Genomic DNA, 20,987 nt, shown 5'->3' with positions numbered 1-20,987 from the left:
CTTTAACCTGCCCAGGAGATAGATAAGCATGTTCCCTTCAGTTTGTCCTCAAGCTCAACCTCTCGCAAGAGGTTAAGGAACACACCCAAGGCTGGAATTGACACTCAGACCTCCCGACTTCCTGGCTTTGGAGCTGAGAGCTCAGCCTCCACCTCCCTGGTCTATCAGGAAAAACATCTGGGTTATAATGCTTGAGGATGGGATATCAAGGGGAAGTGGTGGAAGTTGGGTTCTTTAAGAAACTCTGAGCAAGACCGCAGAGGACCCAGCCAGAAGGCCCCTCCCATGGCCTGAGTCACAGGCTCAAATGTTTCTTCACGTCTCCTATCCTGGACGCTCCCCTTGTGTGACTTCAGGGAAATCATTTGAGAGGTTTGATGGGAAAGAGGGTTGAGACCCCGAAACGTGTGAACACACATAAACCCCAAGGAGCTGCCTCAGGTAACGAAGCCTTTCCTCTGCGCAGTCACCTCTCCGTGATCTAATGTGGCCCCCAGCCACACCGTGGATGCCCACGGCACGCAGAACAGGCAAGACCACAGGAAGAAAAAACCAGGGGAAGTCATCTTTAAAGGCCAGAAGGTTATAGAAAACACAATAAAATACAACTGTTTCCTTCAAATTTTTTAATGGCCAGGAAATGGTATAGAATAACTGCCAAGTCACATAAACCAACTCTTCGTTACTGTTTGTGATCCTGGAGAGAAAGTCATCGGCCGACGCGAACCACACGTGAGGTTTCACCTGTCGTCCTCCGGGCACAGGACTGGGGGTGGGCCGTGGACCTGTCTTCACATGGTCCAGAAATACAGGCGGCTGCCATATTTGGCAGGCTTCAGGTCTCCTTCTATCTCGGGGTTGGGCTCTGGTCTTGGTCTTGAGTGATAGGGATTCTCCGGTAAAGGTCGATCTGTTTTCACTTTGGTGACCTGTGAGGGACGAAGCGGAAAACAGCAAAGCTGACAGTCAGGTGGGGTAGTCTGTGACCACAGATGCATGTCCCGCTGTCTCCCCTCCACTCCCCAGCCCCAGCAAACCCCTGCTCGCTCTGTGTCACTCCATATGGCAGAAGTCAGAGACACAGAAAGGGAAAAGACACACACTGCTACCAAGAGACTAAAAGGCTAGTGAGGAGAAGCCAGTTGAGAAAATCAACCAAGACTCCCTAACCAAATCACCGTAACTGAGACACGAAGGAGTGCCAGCGGAGTGAGGACTCTGCACACCTAACCCATCCTGGGGGCTAGGGGCCTGGACCATTTCTGAGGGGACAGTGTTTAGCTTCATCTTGAAGGGTGACCAGGGGCCAGCGAAAGATTGGGGAAGGAAAGGCGTTCCCAGCAAACACACAGTACACACTCAGGCAGAGGGGTGTGTCTTTACCTGCACGAGTTGTGCAGGGAGATGGAGCACCTACCTAACCACCACCGGGTGCCGTCAGAAATGATGCTGGGCCCAGTATCCCACCTCATTCTCACAGCCCTGAGGTCCCTGTGCAGAGCTCCCTGGGGCCACCAAGCTAACTCTCAAAGCCAGATCTGTACACCCCAAAGCCGTGCTTTTCAACGACATGCTACCCTGGCAGGCAGGGGCCAGGTGGTGAAGGGCACTGAATGATATGCAAAGGTGTTTGCACTGTAACCTGACAGTGCCCTGAAGCAGGGAGATAACTAAAAGGTCCCAAAGCTAAACTGCACAGTGACAAGACCAGAAGTGGAGAGCTGAGCCAACAGGCCAAGCCAGAGGGCGGAGCACTGAACTGGGAAACAGAGGGGGGGGATAGAGAGGGGAGGAGAGGCGGGGAGGGGGGGAGAGGGAGGGGAAGAGGGGAGGGGGGAGGGGGGGGAGGGGGGAGAGGGGGGAGGGGGGAAGGGGGAGAGGGGGAGGGGGGAGAGAGAGAGAGTCCGTATAAAGTGGCTGATGTACACACAGCAGTGCTCCCTAAGTTATTTCCAATATTAGTAGTGTTACCAGGATGATAGAATTACAGGTGAGAGAGCAGTTCGGCCCAGCAGAGCCCTCAACGTCAAAGGAGGACATGACCTCCGAGCTGAGAGTAGACGCCCGGGCAGGAATTCACAGGGGGAAGCAGGAGGGCAGGGCAATGCAGAGGAAGCTGAAGACAGGAGGGAGTGAAGCCAGGCTTTATCCGCCGTGTTATCACCTTTCTAGAGAGAGACTGGGTACTGACTGTAGTACAGTTAAAACTGATAACCCTCTTAAAGAAATACTCTTTTGACAAAAGTTAAGGAAAACATACTTTAAATTTTTTAAAATGCTAACACAAAAACTCAGAAATGAGTATGCTTTCTTAACAGCCTGATTTGTTACTTCTCCTTTCATGAGAGAGAGAAATGAGAAAGGGTAGTTTCCATTAGTAAATACCTAAGTTCCACCACTTTCCAACTTAGAATTATCAACTATTAAAAATAACTTGTTCGGTGCAGCAAAGGAAGGCATCTGCGGTAAAATAATCAAACCAGACACAAAAACAAAAACAAGCTGCTAAGCCCTTCATCCACTCACGACAACAAGCTTAAGACCCAGTGATCCACCAACACCGTACACAGGTGGAAGGGACGTGTGTGCCTGCAGGACACTGGGTATTCACACCGGCTCTCTCGCTTAATCCTCACAGAAAACCAGGGATTTAACACGGTTTCCATTTGACAGACCTGGTATGATAGGAAATTTTAAGCAATTTGCTCAGCATCCCAGAGCGTTTAAGTAGTGGAACCAAGTTGCAAATCTACCGCCTGTCTCCAATCAAAACCTGGGCTTTTCCGCCCCAGAGGGAATGGACGGCAGTGGGGCTCAGGGAGCGGGGACGGGCCAGGTCAGAAAGGGCCCTCCACGGCACGATACGGAGGGAATACTCTGGAAAGCAATATGGAGCCCCTGGAAAGATTTTTTAAAAGAAAGTGACATTTGATTTATTTCCCACACAGACTATGACTATTGTGAAGATGTAATTATTTCCTAAGTTCTTCAATTCCAGAGAATGCATTGCCTTTTAATATCCAACTTTATCCAGCTTCCCTTCCAGAAATTCACGTAGCCCAGGCTAGGGACTCCTGTCCAAGAAGTGTGGACAGTGAGAGGACTGAAAAACTTTCCCAGGAGACACCGATCTACAGGAACTAATGATCTGCTTAAAGGAAGAAAGAGTGAGATGTGAAGAAAAATGGCATCCGGGTTTCTAGCTCTGATGTTTCAGCAGATGGTGGTATCACGGGAAACATAGGAGAAAGGGTAGGAAAACACACTTTTTAAAGTATAGGCATGTACTTTTTCTTTATCTCAGGTATGCTCCTAAAGAGTCTGACGCAGCCCCGATCCTACTTCCCCACCGAATTCCACAGTAACCTCAATGTTTGCCACTGACAGTGTGTCCCCAAACATTCTGTTTATCCTCATCTGCTCCCTTCTGTTCTTCAATGAGCTAATTAACCACAAGCAAATCTGCTCAAGCTGGAAGATCTATTTAAAGGAGTACCTCTGTTAAACAAACTCCCTAGGGGACTGTGTGTAATCACTCCCCAATTAACCTGTTAGGTAAATTTGGATTTCTCACATCATACCTGTGCTCACAGAGCCCCCTTTTCTGACCGCCTCCTGCCTTTATCCGCCCCTTAGTGGAAGAACAAGCCCACCCACCGACATCCTCTTACCTTGGACAGCTCTCCCAGGTCAGGCCGCACCCAGCCCAGCTTGTCCAGCACACACCCGTCAAACTTTGCCTGCTGTTTGCGGCAGTGACGAAAGAGCTGCTGGCCGGAATAATCGATGCAGGTCCAGTATTCTGTAAAAGGTTCTGCACAGTGACGCTTTATCTGCCTGGAAGAGGGGGCTAGGTCAGGGGTGTTTTTTGCTCAGAAAAACAGGAATGAGGGGGGAAAAACAAGTCCAGACTTTCTCACCTGGAGCCTATTTATTCTTTAGATCTAATTCTAAAGATTATCAGCTTAGCAAGTGGAGAAGAGGCAGAGACAGAGATGGGCACACTGACAGAAGTCAGAGGGGACAGATGACAGCCAAGGAAGGGACAGAATCATAAAAAGCAAACACACGAACCACCAAGCAGGAAACCCTGGGAGCATTCGGTGTCCGGCCAACTGCCTCACACTCCTCGGAAGCTCAAGATCCTCATCCTGTTAATGCACTGAGCAAAACCAGAGATTACTGTGGTCACCAATAAAATTAAATCTACTTGGTGCTGTCTGCTAAGAAGCAAGATAGCATATTAATTCATTTTGGGACCACCAAAAAGTTAAAGAAAAAGTACTTTTTGTGTATAAAAGGGACAAGCCTCAAGTATTTTATGGAATTGCCATTCTTTTACTATTCATCCTTCCTAGTAATCAAATCAATGGTAACTAAAGCAAGCATAAAATACCATCGTTTTATGGAAAAGCCGTATTTGAGGCTGTAGAAGAAATGCAGAACACCTCCTGCTCCCAAAGGAACACTTTTGAATCACTTGCTTGTCATACTCCCAGAATCTAGCTACACTCTACACAGGAATCTTATTTACCGTGGCCCAGGAAGAACCTCAGAGATGGCCTACAGAAATACACCGTGCAAAATCTGCTTTGCATCCCTGCTTGATTCCATTGTTACCAGGTTCTCATGCACCCTTCCAGGTATTCTGAGCATGACCTTGGGGGTGGCAGAGTGCGCAACAGAAAGGAAGAAGGATGACCAAAGCCCTGGGGAACTCTTCTGCATTACCAGGGTGCACGAAACCGCACCCTCCCAACCTCTACTTGAGCTACCGTTTCCAATGGGAGTTTCGCATCCCGCAAACACTGATGCAGAACAAGGCCTGCGAACCACCACTCTGGCACTCAGTCTCTGGTCTGGGCCCTGCCACCCCGGCACCCACACCCAACAGCTTTCTACCAACGCCTAACGCCTGACACAAGCAACTTCAGCGTGAGAAAGTCCTCTCACAGGGGCAGTTAGGCACCTTGGGGGGAACTCGTGAAATCTGAACTTTTCCCATGTAAAAGTAGTACTTCTGAACCAAAGGAGAAATACTTTGTCGAAGTTCTCTTAGAAAACTAAAAATCTGGGATTATTTGAGATCTTGCTTCCCAGCAATGTTGTCAGTTTTGGCTCAAACTCTTATTTTAAGGAAAAAGGAAAAAAAGAAAAATTTAAAAATAAACAATGTTAGCAATCAAATCAATGCAAACCCAAGCAAGAATACCATTTTGTAGCTACCCAATCTTTAAATAATATGCAATGCTGGTGAGGTATACCAAGATACAGTGCTGAGGACAGCAGAGATGGACTCAATGTAAAAATGTTTCCAGCCTTTGGTAAAATAATTTCACTGCTGGGAAATTTATGCCAAGGAATTAATTTAAAAAAGAAAAAGATCTGCACGCAAAGGTAATCACTGCAGATTTATCCAAAACAATCAAAGCTGGAATCAACAATGATGTTTAATAACAGGAATTGGTCAGGTACATTATGGTTGCTTAAGCCACTGGTGGAATATTATATAGCCAGTAAAAACAATGCCCGTCGAGACAATAATAGTAACTTGAAAGAATGTTCCCAACAGTAAAAAATAAATTTTAAAACGTAGACACACTTTGATTTTAACCACAAAAAATCTTTGCATGTGGCCAAAGACAGCAGAAACAAAAAAGAAAAGTAGCTATTATGTGACAAAATTTGATTTTTTCCTCTAGTGTCATTCTGGTGCACATCTGTGGATTTTGCCTAGCCAGTAGTCATTCCCCATCTTCTGTAACATCCTTCCAGTTTTCCTTTGGGCTACCACCCCGCCCCGTCTCTCAGCAATGTGGTTTAGATGAATCGAAGTCTACTCCCACTTCAGACCTGAGCAATCACAGCATTTTATCTCCTGCAACACAACTGACTCAAAGATAACGCACATGCAGTCAACCATCCAGGCCAATCAGATCAGCCCAGGGACCTCTCTGCTCATACTACTGGAGAACTGGCACTCTGTCCACATCTGCCGAACAAGTGACATAGCAGCTTGGAGAGGCTGGTGCCCATCTTGGCTGAAACAAGGGAAAAGTTTCTTTGAAAATGAGGTCAACAGAGAAAAGCAGAACTAAGAGATTGGGAGGAAAAGAGGAGAAGCAAAAGGACTCCAAGCCACTGTGAAATTATTTATGCCCCTCAATCTGGCCCTGCCTGATGCCAGTACTATTTCTGGACTTCATAGCTGCATGAGCCAATGCCCTTTGAGTTAAGTTCCTGTCCCTTTTAATAGAGATCTGATTAATATGGCTGTTAAAAACAGTTTTCCACAATTACAATTTGGACTTTTTTTAGTGATAGCATCAAGCACAGTGGCCTACCCCAAAACTGGACTCTGAACACACTTTCCTTTCTACGGTAACGGTGTGCTCTACAGTAACATAACGGCGGCAATCTGGTTGTACCTGCCAGCAGGCACTGAGCTGAACTGTTTCTCTGTGCCTTTCCAAATTTTCATAACAATCCTGTCTAAGATAGGTATTAGTCTACAATTTGGAAACTGAGATTCATGAAGACTAAATAACTTACCAAATAAAAAGACAAAGAACAAAAATTACTATCAGACCAGCTATCTGATTTCAAAGCCTTGCACTGTCTGCTAAAATTAATCATAAAATGATGCTTCCCTTTCATTCGCTGGATGGTCGCCAGGTACCTACGCCTTGACGGTTCACCCGAGCGGGCACCGACGCGGGAAGATTCTCACCTGAAGAAGTCCAGAGTGCACTTGTTGACAAGCTTGCCTTCCTCTAAGCAGCGCCGCGGGTCCTTTTCTTCCCAGCGGCACAGCATGAACTCCTTGTTGGCTTTGTCACACTGAGCTCCCAAGTGATGGGCCGCAGCTTTAAGCACAGCAGAACTGACTTTCACCTGGGGAGGGACCAAGCGGAGAAAGACCACAGGTTCGTGACCAGGTCACCACCTCCTCAACTTCACCTCAGGCTGGTCAAAAGAGAGGGGACACGGAGATAGCCATTCTGACTTTGCCAAAAAAAAGTAAAGACAAGGGGATTGCTATGACGACCCTTTGGCGATCCACAGGGCCTTGGAGAGCACAAAGCTCACGTCCACGGCTTCCTACAGCTTCCTAACGACCTCGTTAGGTTGGCGTTACTACCCCCACTTAGACATAAGGAGGTGACAGCCCTGGTAGAAGCCTTAGGTCTCGGTGACAGACAAGCAGGACTCTGAAGGAAGATGGAGGCTCCCGGGACAGGCCGTGAGAAACTAACTCTGGGGAGCTCTCATGAGTCTCCTCTCCGGGAACAGAAGGAATGGAGTACACAGGAATATTAGGTAACTCCTACCTAATACTGGACTAGTAGACTGTATCTAACAGTAGAAAGATAGATACAATCCCCAGAAGACTGCCGGATCACAGCAGACGACAGACTGGAAGGGATCAGTAACAGTTACCGCTAACAATTAGAGAGTCTGCCCACGGTGGCCTTCCCTACAGCTAGGTCAGCCTCTCTCACTTGCATTCCAGGACATTTTCTTGAGCAACGCAGGGTAGTTGCAGCTGGCTCGCAGGGAACTGCACGGACCTGGGCCGATGCACCAGCTGCTGCAGCAACGGTCCCACTGGCCTTTTCTGTACCTCCTCCTGCGCCGGTGCCACAACGCTTTCATTACTGTAACTTATTAGAACACTCTGTCATCTGAGGGGCCCATCCTTCCCATCATTCTTCCTTGTCAAAATTTTCTTGGCTATTATTCCAGATGAATACCACACTCCCAAAAAATTTGCATTGGAATTACACTGTTTAGTTATTTAGTAAATTAGAAGGGAACTGGCACTGTTGTATTATTGGGTCTCTGTTCAAAGTTAGCTCCTCAGAGAGTCTTTCCTTATTCCTCTTATATAAGTGAGCATCAGTGGTCACCCTATGTGTGAGTGCCGGGATGCAAGGCCCGAGAGGGCAGGGGCTCTTTCCAACACAGATCCAAAACAGCTGTCAAACTACAATGAAATGCATCTTTTACTGTGGTTCATGAAGCACCCAAACCAGTGTGCAGCACCAGTAACTGCTGGGCACTCACTTCGGCGCCCGGTGCGAGGACACAGCAGTCACAGGAGAGCTGGGAAGACTGGGGTTATGCCCTCTCCTCCAGGCACAGCGTGTCCTCCACTCGGTCAGGCCTCTCCACGTGCTTTGTTAAAACTGGCTTCCTGCACACAGGACCCTGCACACTTCCTGTTTATTCCTTGGTATTTGAACATTTCTGATGCCACCTAAATAGGGTTTTCTATTCTATTTTTAAATTGGTTACTGGTTATTTGTACATTGTACCTTCTCTCTAGCCATGTCTTGCTAAACACTAAACTCTTGTCAGTTCTGATACAAAACTCAGGGAATTCATGAAAAAAACCTTCATTTACAAATAAAAACTGCTTCCTTTCCTTTCTGGCATTTATCTCTTTTTCTCCTTCTTCTCTTTCCTAGCTTATTGCTCTGACCAAAACCTCCAGGATAACACAGATGAACAGCAATGGCGGAAAGCACCCGTGCCTTCTCCCAAACTTGACAGCAGGGTTTGGAACTTTCACTGTCAGTGTCTGCGATATGGTTGTTTGGATATTCCTCATCAGAAACTTGCTTTCCAATCCTAACTGGTTTCGTTTCACTGTTGTTTTCTGCAGCAGGAAAGACGAATGTTCGGGTTTCTTTTTCATCATCTATAAACGTAATGTAGAGCATTCGCAGGTTTTCTGAAACCGGCCCACTGCGTCTGGAGTAAAGTACAGCCTGTCACCGTGTATGTGCTTTGAGACACCACCGGATTTGATCTGCAAATATTTTATTAAGGGCTTTTGTGTGAAGATTTTACAATTATTATTTTTATAATAATAAAATTTTATTTTTTATGAATTTTACCCAGCTTGGCTTAAGTCATTACTAACATAAAAGTAAAGAAAGATGAAGAGAGTAATTCATCTACCCACTATAGGAAGAGGAGAATAAAGTTATGACTGTCTAACCATATTATAACTGGTATAATTATCAAAGCAGTTACTTATGGTGTAAGTGAAATTTGCCATGACAATGCTAACAAATTTGTTTAAAACTCTGTAAAACTTTGTATTAGGTTTTTATAGTAAGTTTATTTAGGTTCATTAAGTGGTACATACCTATTTGCTATATTATCTATGAAGAACTAGGAGGATAAAAATCAGGATGCAAATGTTCTTAAAACATAATATATTTTAAAAATTAAGTTAGCAGCTACCATGGCCCAAAGGACTACAGCATCCTGCGCGTGACCTTCCTACAAGGGCCGAGGCCTTACCAAAACCTAGGCACGCCCGCGTTGCTGAGGATGTAAACCACGCCGTCACAGAGAAATGAGGGATGGGAACCACACACTGAATCTATCCCGAGGAAAAGGAGCAAAGTGCACAAGCTGACACAGCAGGTCAGGGGCAACCACTGAGCTGGAATCCAGAGACTGTGACCTCCAATCGGCCTCTTCCCATTACGTAACCATCACAGAGGCGGCACAGACCTTCAGATGTCACCTTCTCCCCTCACCTGCCTCTTCCCTGAGACTGATGAATTCCAACAGAAACAACATCCTTTCACAGCTGCTCACCATGAATACCCTCTCCAACTCATTCAGCTCCTTTGTCTCCGAGAACACAGAATTCCAGCGTCCTTCCTCACTTACCCGCCCAACAGCCTCGCTGCACAGCAGGTGTATGTCAGTCTGCAGGTGTGGACAGGGAGGCGGAAAAGGCCTTACAGTCTACAGTCCATCTTCTAGTCCTGTTCTCCTTCCCTTAAGCCACGTCTGCATCTCTTTTTGTAGTCCTTAATGTATACTATCCTCATATTTTACTTAATTTATGTAACGTGAGGGCTAATAGTATCTGATAAAACTGTTATGATTAATAATACTAAGAACAGTGTCTAGCACATAGAAAGCACATCACAAATATCAGCTAGTACTTTTACTGAAAATTGTCTCTGTGTACAAGGATTTTCCATCCCAAAGCTTCTGACTACTTTCTCCAGAGGGTGTGTCGTAACTCCAAAGTCAATGGGGTCCAGAATTTGTCTTACTTGTCTCGAACCTGCCCCTTCTGGCTTCCTCCATCCTAACGCCAGGCTGTAAACCTGACGTGGATCCCTCGACCTTTCCTGCTGCTGACCCCTCAGCTGTTGCTACGCCTGATCAATTCTAGGCAAATTTGTTCTTTCCTCTCTGTAAGCAGTCACCAGTTATGCTGGGGTCGTTAATACCTCCCTCAATGATCTCAACAGCCACCAAGAGCAGTCTCCGTTTTTCTTGTCCTTCACCCCATTCTTCACAGAGCTGTTGGAGTGATCTTTCCAAGACAATTCTTATTTTACTCTGCTATTGTAAACAAATTAGCCAGAAAACCCTTAAAGATGCAGGTTTCACAGAAGCATAAAGCCTAAACTTCCTATGGGGTATTGAAAGCCTTCTAAATCCAAACTACCTTTCCAGCCCTTATCCGTGACACTTCAAAAAGGGACTTCCTGCTGTTCGCTAGGGACACTGAACTCCCTGGGCCAGGGACCCAGTTTTGGTCCCCTGCCTTCTCCCATCTCCTTACCTTTGCTCAGATCCTACCCTCGCTCAGAAAGCTCTCCGCTCCATCGCTGCCCATCATTCTCACATTATGCCCAAGAAGTGCCTTCTCTGTTCCTTTTATAGCCTCAGGGAATGATACAGCTGGGATCACTTCATCTTACAAATAAAAAACTGTGTCTGCGAGTGCTAAAGTGACTAATCAAGGTAATCGAGCAGTTAGGCCTAGAATTTAGCTACAACTTCAAATCCTACTCTCTTTTCTTAAACCATGTCTGCCCCTCTTCCATGGCATTTAATTAGATTTTGTCTTGCATTTTAGTTATTTATGTGATTATCTGTTTCTCTATTTAACTGTGCCAGGCCTGAAGGCAAACTTTTTCCAGATATAGAATACTTGCAGAAAGTAAAACCTCAGTTGTTTGTTGAACCAAATTAAAGTTCCAATGAACAGTACAGCACCTTGAGTATAACCCGGCCTCACAGCGGGGCAAAAACTAAAGTCTGACTGTTGGCAGCACTCGCCCCACCCCTCCACCTTTTAGTAAATGTCACTTTATGGTAAAGGTCCCTGAGCACCAAAAGTTTCTCCATCTGAGGAAAATAATAGTTGCCATTCTCACAGGCACGTAAGAGTAAGTGAAGTAATGCAGGTAAACACTTAACACAGTGCCTGGGATATGATCTGTGGCAGATACATTTTAGCCTTGCCTTCCTCTCTTCCAATGGAGCCTGATCTTGCTTCTCTCTGATCCTGACACTCCTCTGCCTTAAAACCTTCCACCTCTCCCCAGCCCCTCACTTACATGATAAAGTCCATACTTCTTAGTCTGGCCTTGTGGAAGCTGCTTCCCAGTCCTGCCCCGGCCCAGGTAACTCTGCCGGCTCAGCAACTGCTGCCTCCCACCAACACTAGGGACCTGTCAAATAGCACTTGTCTCTCTACACAGAAAAGGTTCTGTTCAGCCTTCTCACTCTTGCGCTTAGGCCCAAAACACAGTCATTTAAAAGCATGGCTTTTCAAATCAGAGCTGGGTTCACAGGCCAGCTCTACCACTTACTAGCTATGTGACCTTGGGCAAATCATTTCTCTCAGGCCCTGTTCCTTACTTGCAACATGGACAGACCAACTACATCCCTCCTCATAGTGTTGCGGGTAGGATTCCATGAATTGAATACCGCCTGACATTTCAAAAAGGCTTGTTCATGTTCGCTGTAATTAGTATTATACTGTCTGCACTTTTCACAGCACTAACTACACTCTACTGTAACCGCCCCCTATTAGATTATAAAGTCTATGAGCGCAGGGACATTCTCTCTTACTTTCCAATACATGTTCATATGGTAATTATTCAAACGGTACCTGTGGGATAACTGAATGTTAAATGTCCTATTATCAAACACCTTCTCAGGGCTGTTAGCAACTTTACTCTTCCAGTGCGGCTTCCTACCTCCACTCTAATGCGCTTTGCACCGATGATGCTGTTTTAAGGTGACTCTCTACCCCCCTAGACTGTGAGCACCCGAGGTACTATACTCACTTCGCAGGGAGGTCTGAGTATTAAGTGACATAAAGTAAACAAAGTGGCCCTGGTTGGTGCTTAATAAAAAGTACTACTATTACTCACGTAAGGAAGCAGGTCCCTATGGGGGAGGGGAGAGAGTTCTCGAGCCACTGCGGGCTGGGGTGAGGCGATTTCCGGAGCTGAAAAAGTGGCATCGGGGGTTGACCTGCATATGTGTTGGTGGGGCATGGGGGAGTCTGGAGCCCACGGCCTGCTGAGTCGAAGCTGGACTGGGCCAGGCCCGGGAAACTTTCAACCCTATGTCCCGCTTGCCTGTCCTCCAGACGAGCCTCACCTCCTCCACTTTCAGTTCTTCCAGAGTAGGCAGCTCCACTATTCCCGGCATGATGTCGGTAACCCCGACCCTGACGACGCAGCCACAGCCCCGGCGCCCCCGTCTCCTTGAACTCCCCTTTCGACCGCCGAGGGCCGCGCAGCAACTGCGCATGCGCAGCTGGCGACACGCAGGCGCTTCACTCTGCCCATCTGCGAACCACAGAGCGTGCGTAATGCCAGGAAGTTGTGTGAACGCCTTGGCTCCGCCCACCCCTCCTGGTTGTCATGGTGAGACGGCAAACCGTGAGACCCCGGAATCCCCACGGCTGCAAGCTAAAGGCAGGCGCCATGCAGTACACGGGGAGCGAATACATTGGGGAATTTGTAGATGGGAGGTAAGGGCCCATTTGATTCACTGTCTTGAAAATCTGTGGGAAAAGACAGCTGTCTTTTTGCCTTTGAAAGGATCTTGTACCAGACACTTTCACAAATTTTTCCCTTTTAACCTTCAGAACAACAATTTCTGGTAGGATTTTTTATTCCCATTTTACAGTTCAGTAAAATGACGCCCAGAGAAGTGAAATAACTTGCCAAGCGGCAGAGCTGAGATGACATTCATTCCATACATACTTGGGCCAACGCCGAGGCAGTGGGTCAGCAGGAAAGAGAAAAACGTAGACGTTTAGGACTTCATTGCCAGGACTTGGCAACTGATTGGCTCCAGATCCTACTCAGAGACTGCTTCCAGTCCCAGCCCAGTGCCCAGCTCCAGGCTTCGAACCTGGAGATTCTGATACTATTTACAGAAATTGAGAACCCTGGGGAGGGGCTGCTTTGGAAGAGAAGAGGATGAGTTCCATTTTGGGTGAGGTGGAGATGTCTGTAGAAGGACAATGATGTCCAATTTGCAGTAATAAAGGGGGGGGCTCTAATCTCAGAGAAGAATTTAGATGGAATCTATGCTTTAAACTGATGTGAAGGGAGAAAGAGAGAGAGAAAGAAAAACGAGAAAAGAAAGGAGAGAGAAAGAAAAAGGAAAGAAAAGGATACCTATTTACTAACTTATGTTTTCTGATCATAAGCCAAGTGAAAGAGCAAGAATTAAAGGAAATGTAAACCTTAAAAAAATGATGTGAACTCAAACAAAGAGGGAGAAGAAAGAAGTCTTGTATCTCCTCCTATGTCTCTCAGCAGAATAAAGGAAAAATCGTTCTGAGCTCTTAGTGTAGGCCAACAACTCTGGGGTGGTGGTGTCATTATCTCCATTTCACAGAGGAGAGACTGTCTCAGAGAGGTGAAGGAGCTTGCCCGAGGTCATACAGGCACAGAGAGGTACAGCCAGGCCTGGACAGCTCAGAAGTTGTGCTTTATTTGATTTACTTCAGAGAGAGAGCAAGGGGGCAAGAAGAGAAACACCGATTTGTTGTTCCTCTTATTTATGCGTTCATTGGTTGATTCCTATATGTGCCCTGACCAGGGATTGAACTGGCAACCTTGGTGTACTGGAACCATGCTCTAACCAACGGAACTGCCTGGCCAGGGCTCAGAAGCCGTGCTTTAACCACAGTGCTCTCCTGCTTGGGGCCTCTGCCACGGTGGCATCTGTCCACTCCACCAGCTCACTGGTCTTTGTGTTTCCTTCATTTTTCACTCAGTAGATGTTTCCAGAGCATCTTTTAAAAAAGAAACATGATTCTAAGAGTTGAGGATGCCAAGGCCTTCCTCTCAGATGATTTGATTAAATAGGGGAGTTAAGGTACACAATTACTACCAGGCAAGACAGAAAGTGCTATGCATCCAACAGAGGTAAAGCAAAAGCCGCAGGAAGTTCAGAGTTAGGAGCAGCGACTTCCAGCTAGTAGGGAAGAATGAAAAATGAATGAAGGAATGAATTAAAGCATATTTCATAAGCACTTGCTATATGTCAGGCCCTTTACTAGGAAAACTGTTACACATTATCAGGCATTAATCTCAGGCTTTCACACACGAAGAAACTGGTTAAATGGTCAACTGGTTGAAGTGTCCCTTCCCTTGCTCCATACGGGCCTGTCTTCCCCCCTGCATGACACTTTATTTATGTAATCGCTCAGCAATGGACTGTGAGCCCCACCCCAAGGGCAGGGACACATCTGCCTTGATCCCTGTTGCATCCACATTGTATCCAGCAAACCTGACTTCACAAGACACCTGGCCTATAGTAGGTGCACTATAGATATTCGTTGGGAAAAAGGAAGAAACAAAGGAAGGAAAACAGACAAACAGAAAGGTTTAGGAAAGTATTTAAGATGATACAGCTAGGAAATGATGAAGTAAGATTCAAACTCATGCATCCCACCCAAGTTTCATACTTTTCCAAATATCCCACTTGTGGTATGATGGGTAGGGTGAGGCTGGTCTGAGCAGCAAAGACACTGAGCCAGCTGCCAGGAAACCTGCCCTAGCCTCTTCACAGTGCTTACTGTAGGGCTTTGGGCACATCCCTCCCCTCTCTGGGCCCACCAAGGGTGTTCCGGGGATGGTGCAACTTCCAGGACAAACTCTATGTGAGAGAGACGAGGAACAGACCAAACTCTGTCCCCCTTCACCAGCCCCTTTTATATTTGAGCTTTTGAGGGAAACAAAAAAAATTTGGTTTTGAGCAGAATATTGCTGGGATGGTAACATCTAAGGACCCTGAGGATGAGGTTCCCACTTGCTCTCCTGTGGCCGCTAGCTCCGACCCTCCAGCTGCCACACAGGGCTCAGTGATTTCCCTTTGATCTTACAGGATGGAGGGCCCTGCCGAATACATCCTCCCTACTGAAACAAGATATGTTGGGGAAATGAAGGACGGCATGTTTCATGGCCAAGGAACCCTGCACTTCCCCAGCGGGAGCCGATACGATGCCATTTGGGAAAAGGGTTTGGCTATTAAGGTGATCAGCCTGGGAGGGGGGCTGCAGAGGGGACAGCCTCAAATAGGAGGGCCCCCCCCATATACACACACATGTGACACCCTGCCTTCCCTATCTGGTGCCTTCTTCTTCCTTCCTCTTAATATCCAGGGCTCTGGGGACCTCTCCCTCTGGATGCAGAAGTGCCCCTGGAGAGGCCGCGATGAGTGTGAATCCTGTGAAACCACTAACTGGGTGACCTTGAGCCCATGATTTCCCCTTTGAGACTCGCACTCCTTGTCTAATAAATTGGAAACAAGGGTTGTATTCGTTTCCTATGGCTGCTGTCACAAATTACTACAAATCCAGTGCCTTAAAACAACAGAAACATTTACAGAAACTCTACAATTCTGGGAGTGTCCAAAGTCTGAAGTAGGTCAGCGGTGCGGCATTCCTTCTGCAGGCTCTGTGGGAGGATCCGTTTTCTTGCCTTTTCCCGCTTCTAAAAGCTGCCTGCATTCCTCGGCTCATGGCCACCCATCACTCTGACCTCCGCTTCTGTCATCACATCCCCCCTCCCTTGCCCTTGTCATCACCTTGTCTTCTACCTGGCTCTCTTGCCTCCCTTGTACAAGGCCCCTGGTGATTACATTGGGCCCCCCAGATAGCCCAGGATAATCTCACTACTCCAAGATCCTTCACTGGATCCCACCCACAAAGTCCCTTTGCCGTGTATAGTCAGCATATTCACAGGTTCCAGAGACTGGCCGCGGGCGTCTTTGGGAACCATTACTCAGCCTGCCGCAATAGTACCAAGCACGCCGGGGTGGCTGTGAGAGTAAATGAGGTGGTATATGCGAGTGCTTTGCTCAGTCCCTGGCACACAGTAGGCATTCAATAAGTGTTTTAGTTCTTACTGTTACTGCCACCACCGCTACTACTATCCTGCTAAGTCATCTAATCCAAGGATTCTTAACCTGGCCTTTGTGGGTCACAGACAGAATTCAAGCAGTCAGTGAAAGCTCCTGATTTCTGTTCAGAAGTTTCTGTGTATATGGGACTACATTTCTCTCTAGGGAAAGAATCTGTAACTTTCATCAGTTTCACTAAGGGTGTGTATGGGGCTGGCTCATGACCTAGAAAAGATTAAGAAACACTCCTTGTCTTACAGTTTGAAGAACCTAAGCCTCAGGAAGGGGATGTGACTTACCCAAGGTCACACAGTGAGTTAACAGTTTTGGAATTTCCACCCGTGTTTCCTGAGGCTCAAGCCAATGTGATGTCTGCATCCTGAGGCTTCCTTTAGCCCTAAGGCAGCAAAAGCAGAATGTACGTGTCTGGACAAAGGGCTGTACCTGATGGCTCTGACCTTCTGGGCTGTGATAACAATAAAAGAATGATAATAACAACATATTGAGTGCTTACTACACACCAGGCACTGTGATACATGCCTTGCATCTACTATTTCATCGAATCAACCCTATTTAATATGTAGCATTATTATCCTAATTTTACAAATGAGGAAACCAAGGGCAAGAGAGGGCAAGTCATCTGCCCGAGGTCACCTTTTGTCATCTGTTGAGTGCCAGGCACTGAGCTCAGCACTGGACCTCCACCACCACAGCCACTGTAACTGTGATTGGTGCCACTTCTTTTCTGTGGCAGTGAGAAAGCCACCTCTTCCCTTGACGTCTGTCCTTCGTGGTTAAAGAAGGGCTTCCTCAGCCCCACTGTGTGCTTGCTGCCTGTTTTCCAGGGCACGTACACCTTCTCGGACGGGCTTCAGTATGATGCAAAGAACTGGCACTACTGCGACAGCTACGATCGGAGGTTTTACACAGAGATCTGCCATGGCCTGAAGCCCACAGGTACCCAGGTGCCTTCACCCCTGAACTGAGAGGGAGACGAAAGTCAGTTTGACTGAAGTGGGCCGGGGCATGTTGAAGTAACCCAAAGGAGAGGCAGAATCGAGCAGGGGCCACAGAACACAAAAGAGACGGATTTCAGAGCCAGAATGGGCAGACAATAACCCCCAAATGACGGGTGGGAACATGACTTTGCAAAGTGTAAAAATGAACCCTAACTTTCTGAGATCACGGGTGTAGCTGACAGAGTGTGGAGCTGGAGGTCTGGGTTTGAGTCCAGCCTTCCCTGCTAAGAGCTGGGGGAGCCCGGGCAAGCCCACCTCCACGAGGGTGAAAGTCTCCAGGAATCACGCAGGGCTGGAGGCGGGCTGACCTGAGCTCAAACCCTGCTGTGTGACCTTGGATCAGTTAGTTGACCAGGGGAGCCTTCTCTCCATCTTCCTGACACCTCAGTCTCCCATTGTCTTCCTATCCCCAGTCCTCTTTGCCGGCTCTTCATCCCCCAGTTATTAATTGTGGGGACCCCAGGGCTCTCTGGCTAGGCCCTCTTCCATTATTCTGTGCACTCTCCCTAAAGAAGTTGATTCACGCCTAGGCCTTCAGTTACCATCTGCTTCCAAACTGAAATCAAACCGCCGATTTTCAGATTCCTGCATCCAGCTTCCCCAGCACCTGTATCTTCTCATCCCTCGACTTGTCTGCGCTGAACTAATTACTTTCCCACCAGAGATGGCTCCCCCAGAGGTGCTCACTCCCATTCCCTAGGTCAGCCTAACCTTGCCTTCTCCTCCCCTCTGTACAATCACGGGTCCTATGGAGTCTGCCTCTTAAGTGCGTGCCACTCACCTGTTCATTAGACCAGTATTTACTGAGCACCTGCCTGTGCCAAGCCGAGTTTCTGTCTTCCTCTCTGCCCCTGCCCTGTTCCAGACCTTCTTTACCTGGTCTCCTGAGATCCACGCTTGACCCACTCTGGGCCGTTATCACTCTGGAGTCACTTTCATCTTTGAAAAATGTGAATCTGATTGCCAACCCCCCACCCTTCACACACACACACACACACACACACACACACATACACACACACCCCCTGAGGTGCCTCCTCACTACCCTGAAGTTAAGGTTCCCAACTCTTAAAATGACCTGCATATTCTGGCTCCTGCTGAGGTCTCCAGCCTCATCCTGCACTCTGCCCTTCTCACCCATGCTCGCTTTCTGTCTACTCCATCCTACCATCCCTCTGCCGGGAGTGCTCTAGCCCTCTCGCTTCACCCAGGTAACTGCTTCCCCCCTCCAGGTCTCAGCTTACTGTCCCTTTCTCTCGGACCCCTTCCCTGGATTCCCAAGGCCAGGCCCGCCTGGGGCGAGCCACGGAGCAGCGTGGTGTTCCTCCAAAGCTCCATCACCAGCGCTCGGCATCTCTCTTCCCGAGTGACTGTGAGGGCAGGGGCTCAGTCTCATTCACCGCTGTGTCCCAGGGCCTAGGACATTGCCTGGCACATAGTAGGTGCTCAATAAAGACGTTACCAAACAGGGATGATACTATTGACATCACAGTATGGGGGATGGGGTGCACTTTGGGGAGCTGTGACAGTGACCTTAACATTTCCCGAGCACCTACTCCGGGTCAGACTCAGGCTGGGCCCCGGGGGACCACATGCTGACAGGACACAGCCTTTGACTTCAAAAAGCTGCCAGTCTAGATGCCACTTAAGAAACTGGGGAGGGGCTCCTCCTTGGGTTACTTATGGCAGGGCCTGGACTTTGTCGTGGGCTCTTCCCCTGGACAGACGGAGCCCTAGAGGCCAGGAGCCCCTGACTGCAGGCCCCTGACTCTTACGCAGAGGCTGGTTTGGACAGAGCTGGGCCTCTGCCAGATTTGAAGGCAGTGTGGTGACCTTCCCCACACCCACCCCTTTCCCTCCTGTGACTCCCAGCAGAGCAGCTCGACCCTAAGTGCCCACTTCCTTCCCAGGTCACTCAGCACTCTGTAGAGCTCTCCAACAGCCAGCTCTCGGCCCCAGGGCAGGCATTACTAGGGCTGGGGGAGGGTTAAGGCCGCCCTTTATCCCTCTGAGGTGGCCGTGAGCATGAGGCTTCAGGGAGAGAATGGCTAGCCAGCGCTGGGCGTGGAGTGTGCGCCCAGTGATTGTTAGCCAGGGGTATACCTAGGCATCATCGTTCAGCAACACAGGAGCACCTGTGGCGTGCAGGACCCTGAGCTGCCAGCACGGCGCCAGGCCTGAGGACAGGGAATGGAGGAGCCACAGATTACAGGAAAGCCAGGAAGTTACTGATCCCAGCCCTGTACCCTTTGCTCAGGCCTCAGCATTCCGAGATATACCACACACAGAGGGGCGTGACCTAAACGGCGCTCCGAGTCCTCTTTCTCTCGTGCTGGGTCCAGTGTCCCCAGTCCTGGGAGGGAGCTGGGGTGCCCAGGCCCTCTCCTCCCCTGACAGCAGCAATGTGACATACAGGTTACAAAACTGGGCATCTAGCTGCTTCCTAGCTGAATAACCTTGGGCAAGTTACTTGACCTCTCTGAGCCTCAGTTTTGTTATCTATAAAATGGGGCCCCAGGGCTGCTGTGAGTGTGAAGGGAAATAGTAGGAGTCAAGTGCTTAGCAAAATACCTGACCCCTAATAAGTACTTAATAAATGACAGCTATGGTGGTAATTTGGTGAGAGTCAAGGTTCTCCATTACCTGATCCCTGTCCACCTGCCCCTTTCTTTCCTACTGCTCTTCCTTGTTCATGCCCCGCTCCACAGGTTTCCAAGTGAGGCGTGAGCACCCACTCTGGCCTCTGCCTGCACCTTGAATGCTAACCCTCTCCTTACGTGCCTTCTATCCATACGGACAACTCTGAGGCACCCACAGGGTCTCTCTGACTCCAGAAATGTGACCTTGTCATGGTGTCCCTAGAAATGGAGGATGGGGTCAAAGAAAGACAGTGGGGTCCAGTGCCCAAGATCCCCACTGAGTGACTGAGCCACTTCCAGGACACTGCTCTGGGGCACTGCTGCTGCTGCCTTTGCTTCGACGCTCAAAAGGGAGCATTACTCCAACAGCAGAGCCAATACGCCCATGAGCAACTGGACCAAACTGGGCTTGGGCAGGGGCCGGGTCTCAGTTTGACCTTGGCGTTGAGTTAATTATGCATTGTATCCTTTCAAGGTATCTCTCAACTCACCAATATGGACCCGCCTAGAAAAATCCCTGCAGGCTGTTATGACTGTGGAGATGGCTTCTACAACCCGACCACGAGGGTAGTCAAGGACTACAGGAACCACTTTCTGAGAAACGCAGGTATGTCTGTTCTGACACTCGGTGGCACGTGTTTTCTCCTCTCTCACCACACACAGGTTTGTGCACGAACCTGTGCACAAAGAAGGGGTACCTAATCCAGAATCGGAAATTCAGAAAGGGTTTTAAGAAGGACATGACAGGTAGGTGAGACCCGAAGGGTAACTGATAGCTGACCAAAGGCATGTGGAGAGGTTTTTTAGCCAGAAGAGACCACACAGGTAACAGCCTAGGTGTGAGTCATACCAACCTTCATCTCCAAGAAGGTTGGTGGCCCTTCAGTAGGGGGAGGTTCCAGAACCTCAGTTTGGCGAGTGAACACAAGCTGATCAGACTGAGCAGGACTGACTGACAGTGAGTGACCAGACTAGCAGGAAGCTAATTTACAAATAAGAACATGAACATTTTCCTTTAACACAGTGATTCCTACCCTTTCTCTTATCTAGAGTCTCAGTCCCTTTAGGAATGACAAAAACAATGGAGCTCTTTCTAGAAAAATGCCCACTAGTGCCCTAACAC

At 48.2% G+C, this 20,987-nt stretch overlaps 2 protein-coding genes across 3 annotated transcripts; one reads left to right on the top strand and one right to left on the bottom strand.

The window, feature by feature from the left end:
- Positions 1–611: 611 nt before the first annotated feature.
- Positions 612–12,597, bottom strand: NDUFA8 (NADH:ubiquinone oxidoreductase subunit A8). Its single transcript, XM_024562380.4, has 4 exons — positions 12,442–12,597; positions 6,731–6,894; positions 3,672–3,837; positions 612–929 (listed from the first exon to the last, which is right to left on the bottom strand). The coding sequence occupies exons 1-4, from the start codon at positions 12,592–12,594 to the stop codon at positions 792–794; spliced, it is 621 nt and encodes a 206-aa protein (XP_024418148.2). The 5' UTR covers positions 12,595–12,597; the 3' UTR covers positions 612–791.
- Positions 12,598–12,662: 65 nt separating this feature from the next.
- On the top strand, positions 12,663–20,471 carry MORN5 (MORN repeat containing 5). 2 transcript variants are annotated; one of them, XR_011651055.1, is made up of 3 exons: positions 12,663–12,817; positions 15,190–15,337; positions 15,467–15,601. XR_011651055.1 is itself a non-coding variant. In XM_024562590.3 (3 exons), the coding sequence occupies exons 1-3, from the start codon at positions 12,708–12,710 to the stop codon at positions 20,433–20,435; spliced, it is 354 nt and encodes a 117-aa protein (XP_024418358.3). In that variant the 5' UTR covers positions 12,663–12,707; the 3' UTR covers positions 20,436–20,471. The 2 variants fall into 2 exon arrangements, 1 of the variants encoding a protein (XP_024418358.3); XM_024562590.3 differs by lacking the exon at positions 15,467–15,601 and adding an exon at positions 20,340–20,471.
- Positions 20,472–20,987: the final 516 nt, after the last annotated feature.

The sequence above is a fragment of the Desmodus rotundus genome, chromosome 1 (genome assembly GCF_022682495.2).
Source record: "Desmodus rotundus isolate HL8 chromosome 1, HLdesRot8A.1, whole genome shotgun sequence".
NCBI classification, from domain to species: domain Eukaryota; kingdom Metazoa; phylum Chordata; class Mammalia; order Chiroptera; family Phyllostomidae; genus Desmodus; species Desmodus rotundus.
This window is presented reverse-complemented; position numbering and strand designations above follow the sequence as displayed.

Bases quoted from the DNA above. Each gene is read 5' to 3' on its own strand.
- MORN5 (XM_024562590.3), top strand. From the start codon at position 12,708: ATGGTGAGACGGCAAACCGTGAGACCCCGGAATCCCCACGGCTGCAAG. The intron at 12,818-15,189 runs GTAAGGGCCCAT...TTGATCTTACAG, and splicing joins GGGGAATTTGTAGATGGGAG to GATGGAGGGCCCTGCCGAAT. The intron at 15,338-20,339 runs GTGATCAGCCTG...TATCCTTTCAAG, and splicing joins AAAAGGGTTTGGCTATTAAG to GTATCTCTCAACTCACCAAT.
- NDUFA8 (XM_024562380.4), bottom strand. From the start codon at position 12,594: ATGCGCAGTTGCTGCGCGGCCCTCGGCGGTCGAAAGGGGAGTTCAAGG. The intron at 6,895-12,441 runs GTGAGGCTCGTC...GTCCCTCCCCAG, and splicing joins AAGAACTGAAAGTGGAGGAG to GTGAAAGTCAGTTCTGCTGT. The intron at 930-3,671 runs GTAAGAGGATGT...CGTCCCTCACAG, and splicing joins ACCTGGGAGAGCTGTCCAAG to GTCACCAAAGTGAAAACAGA.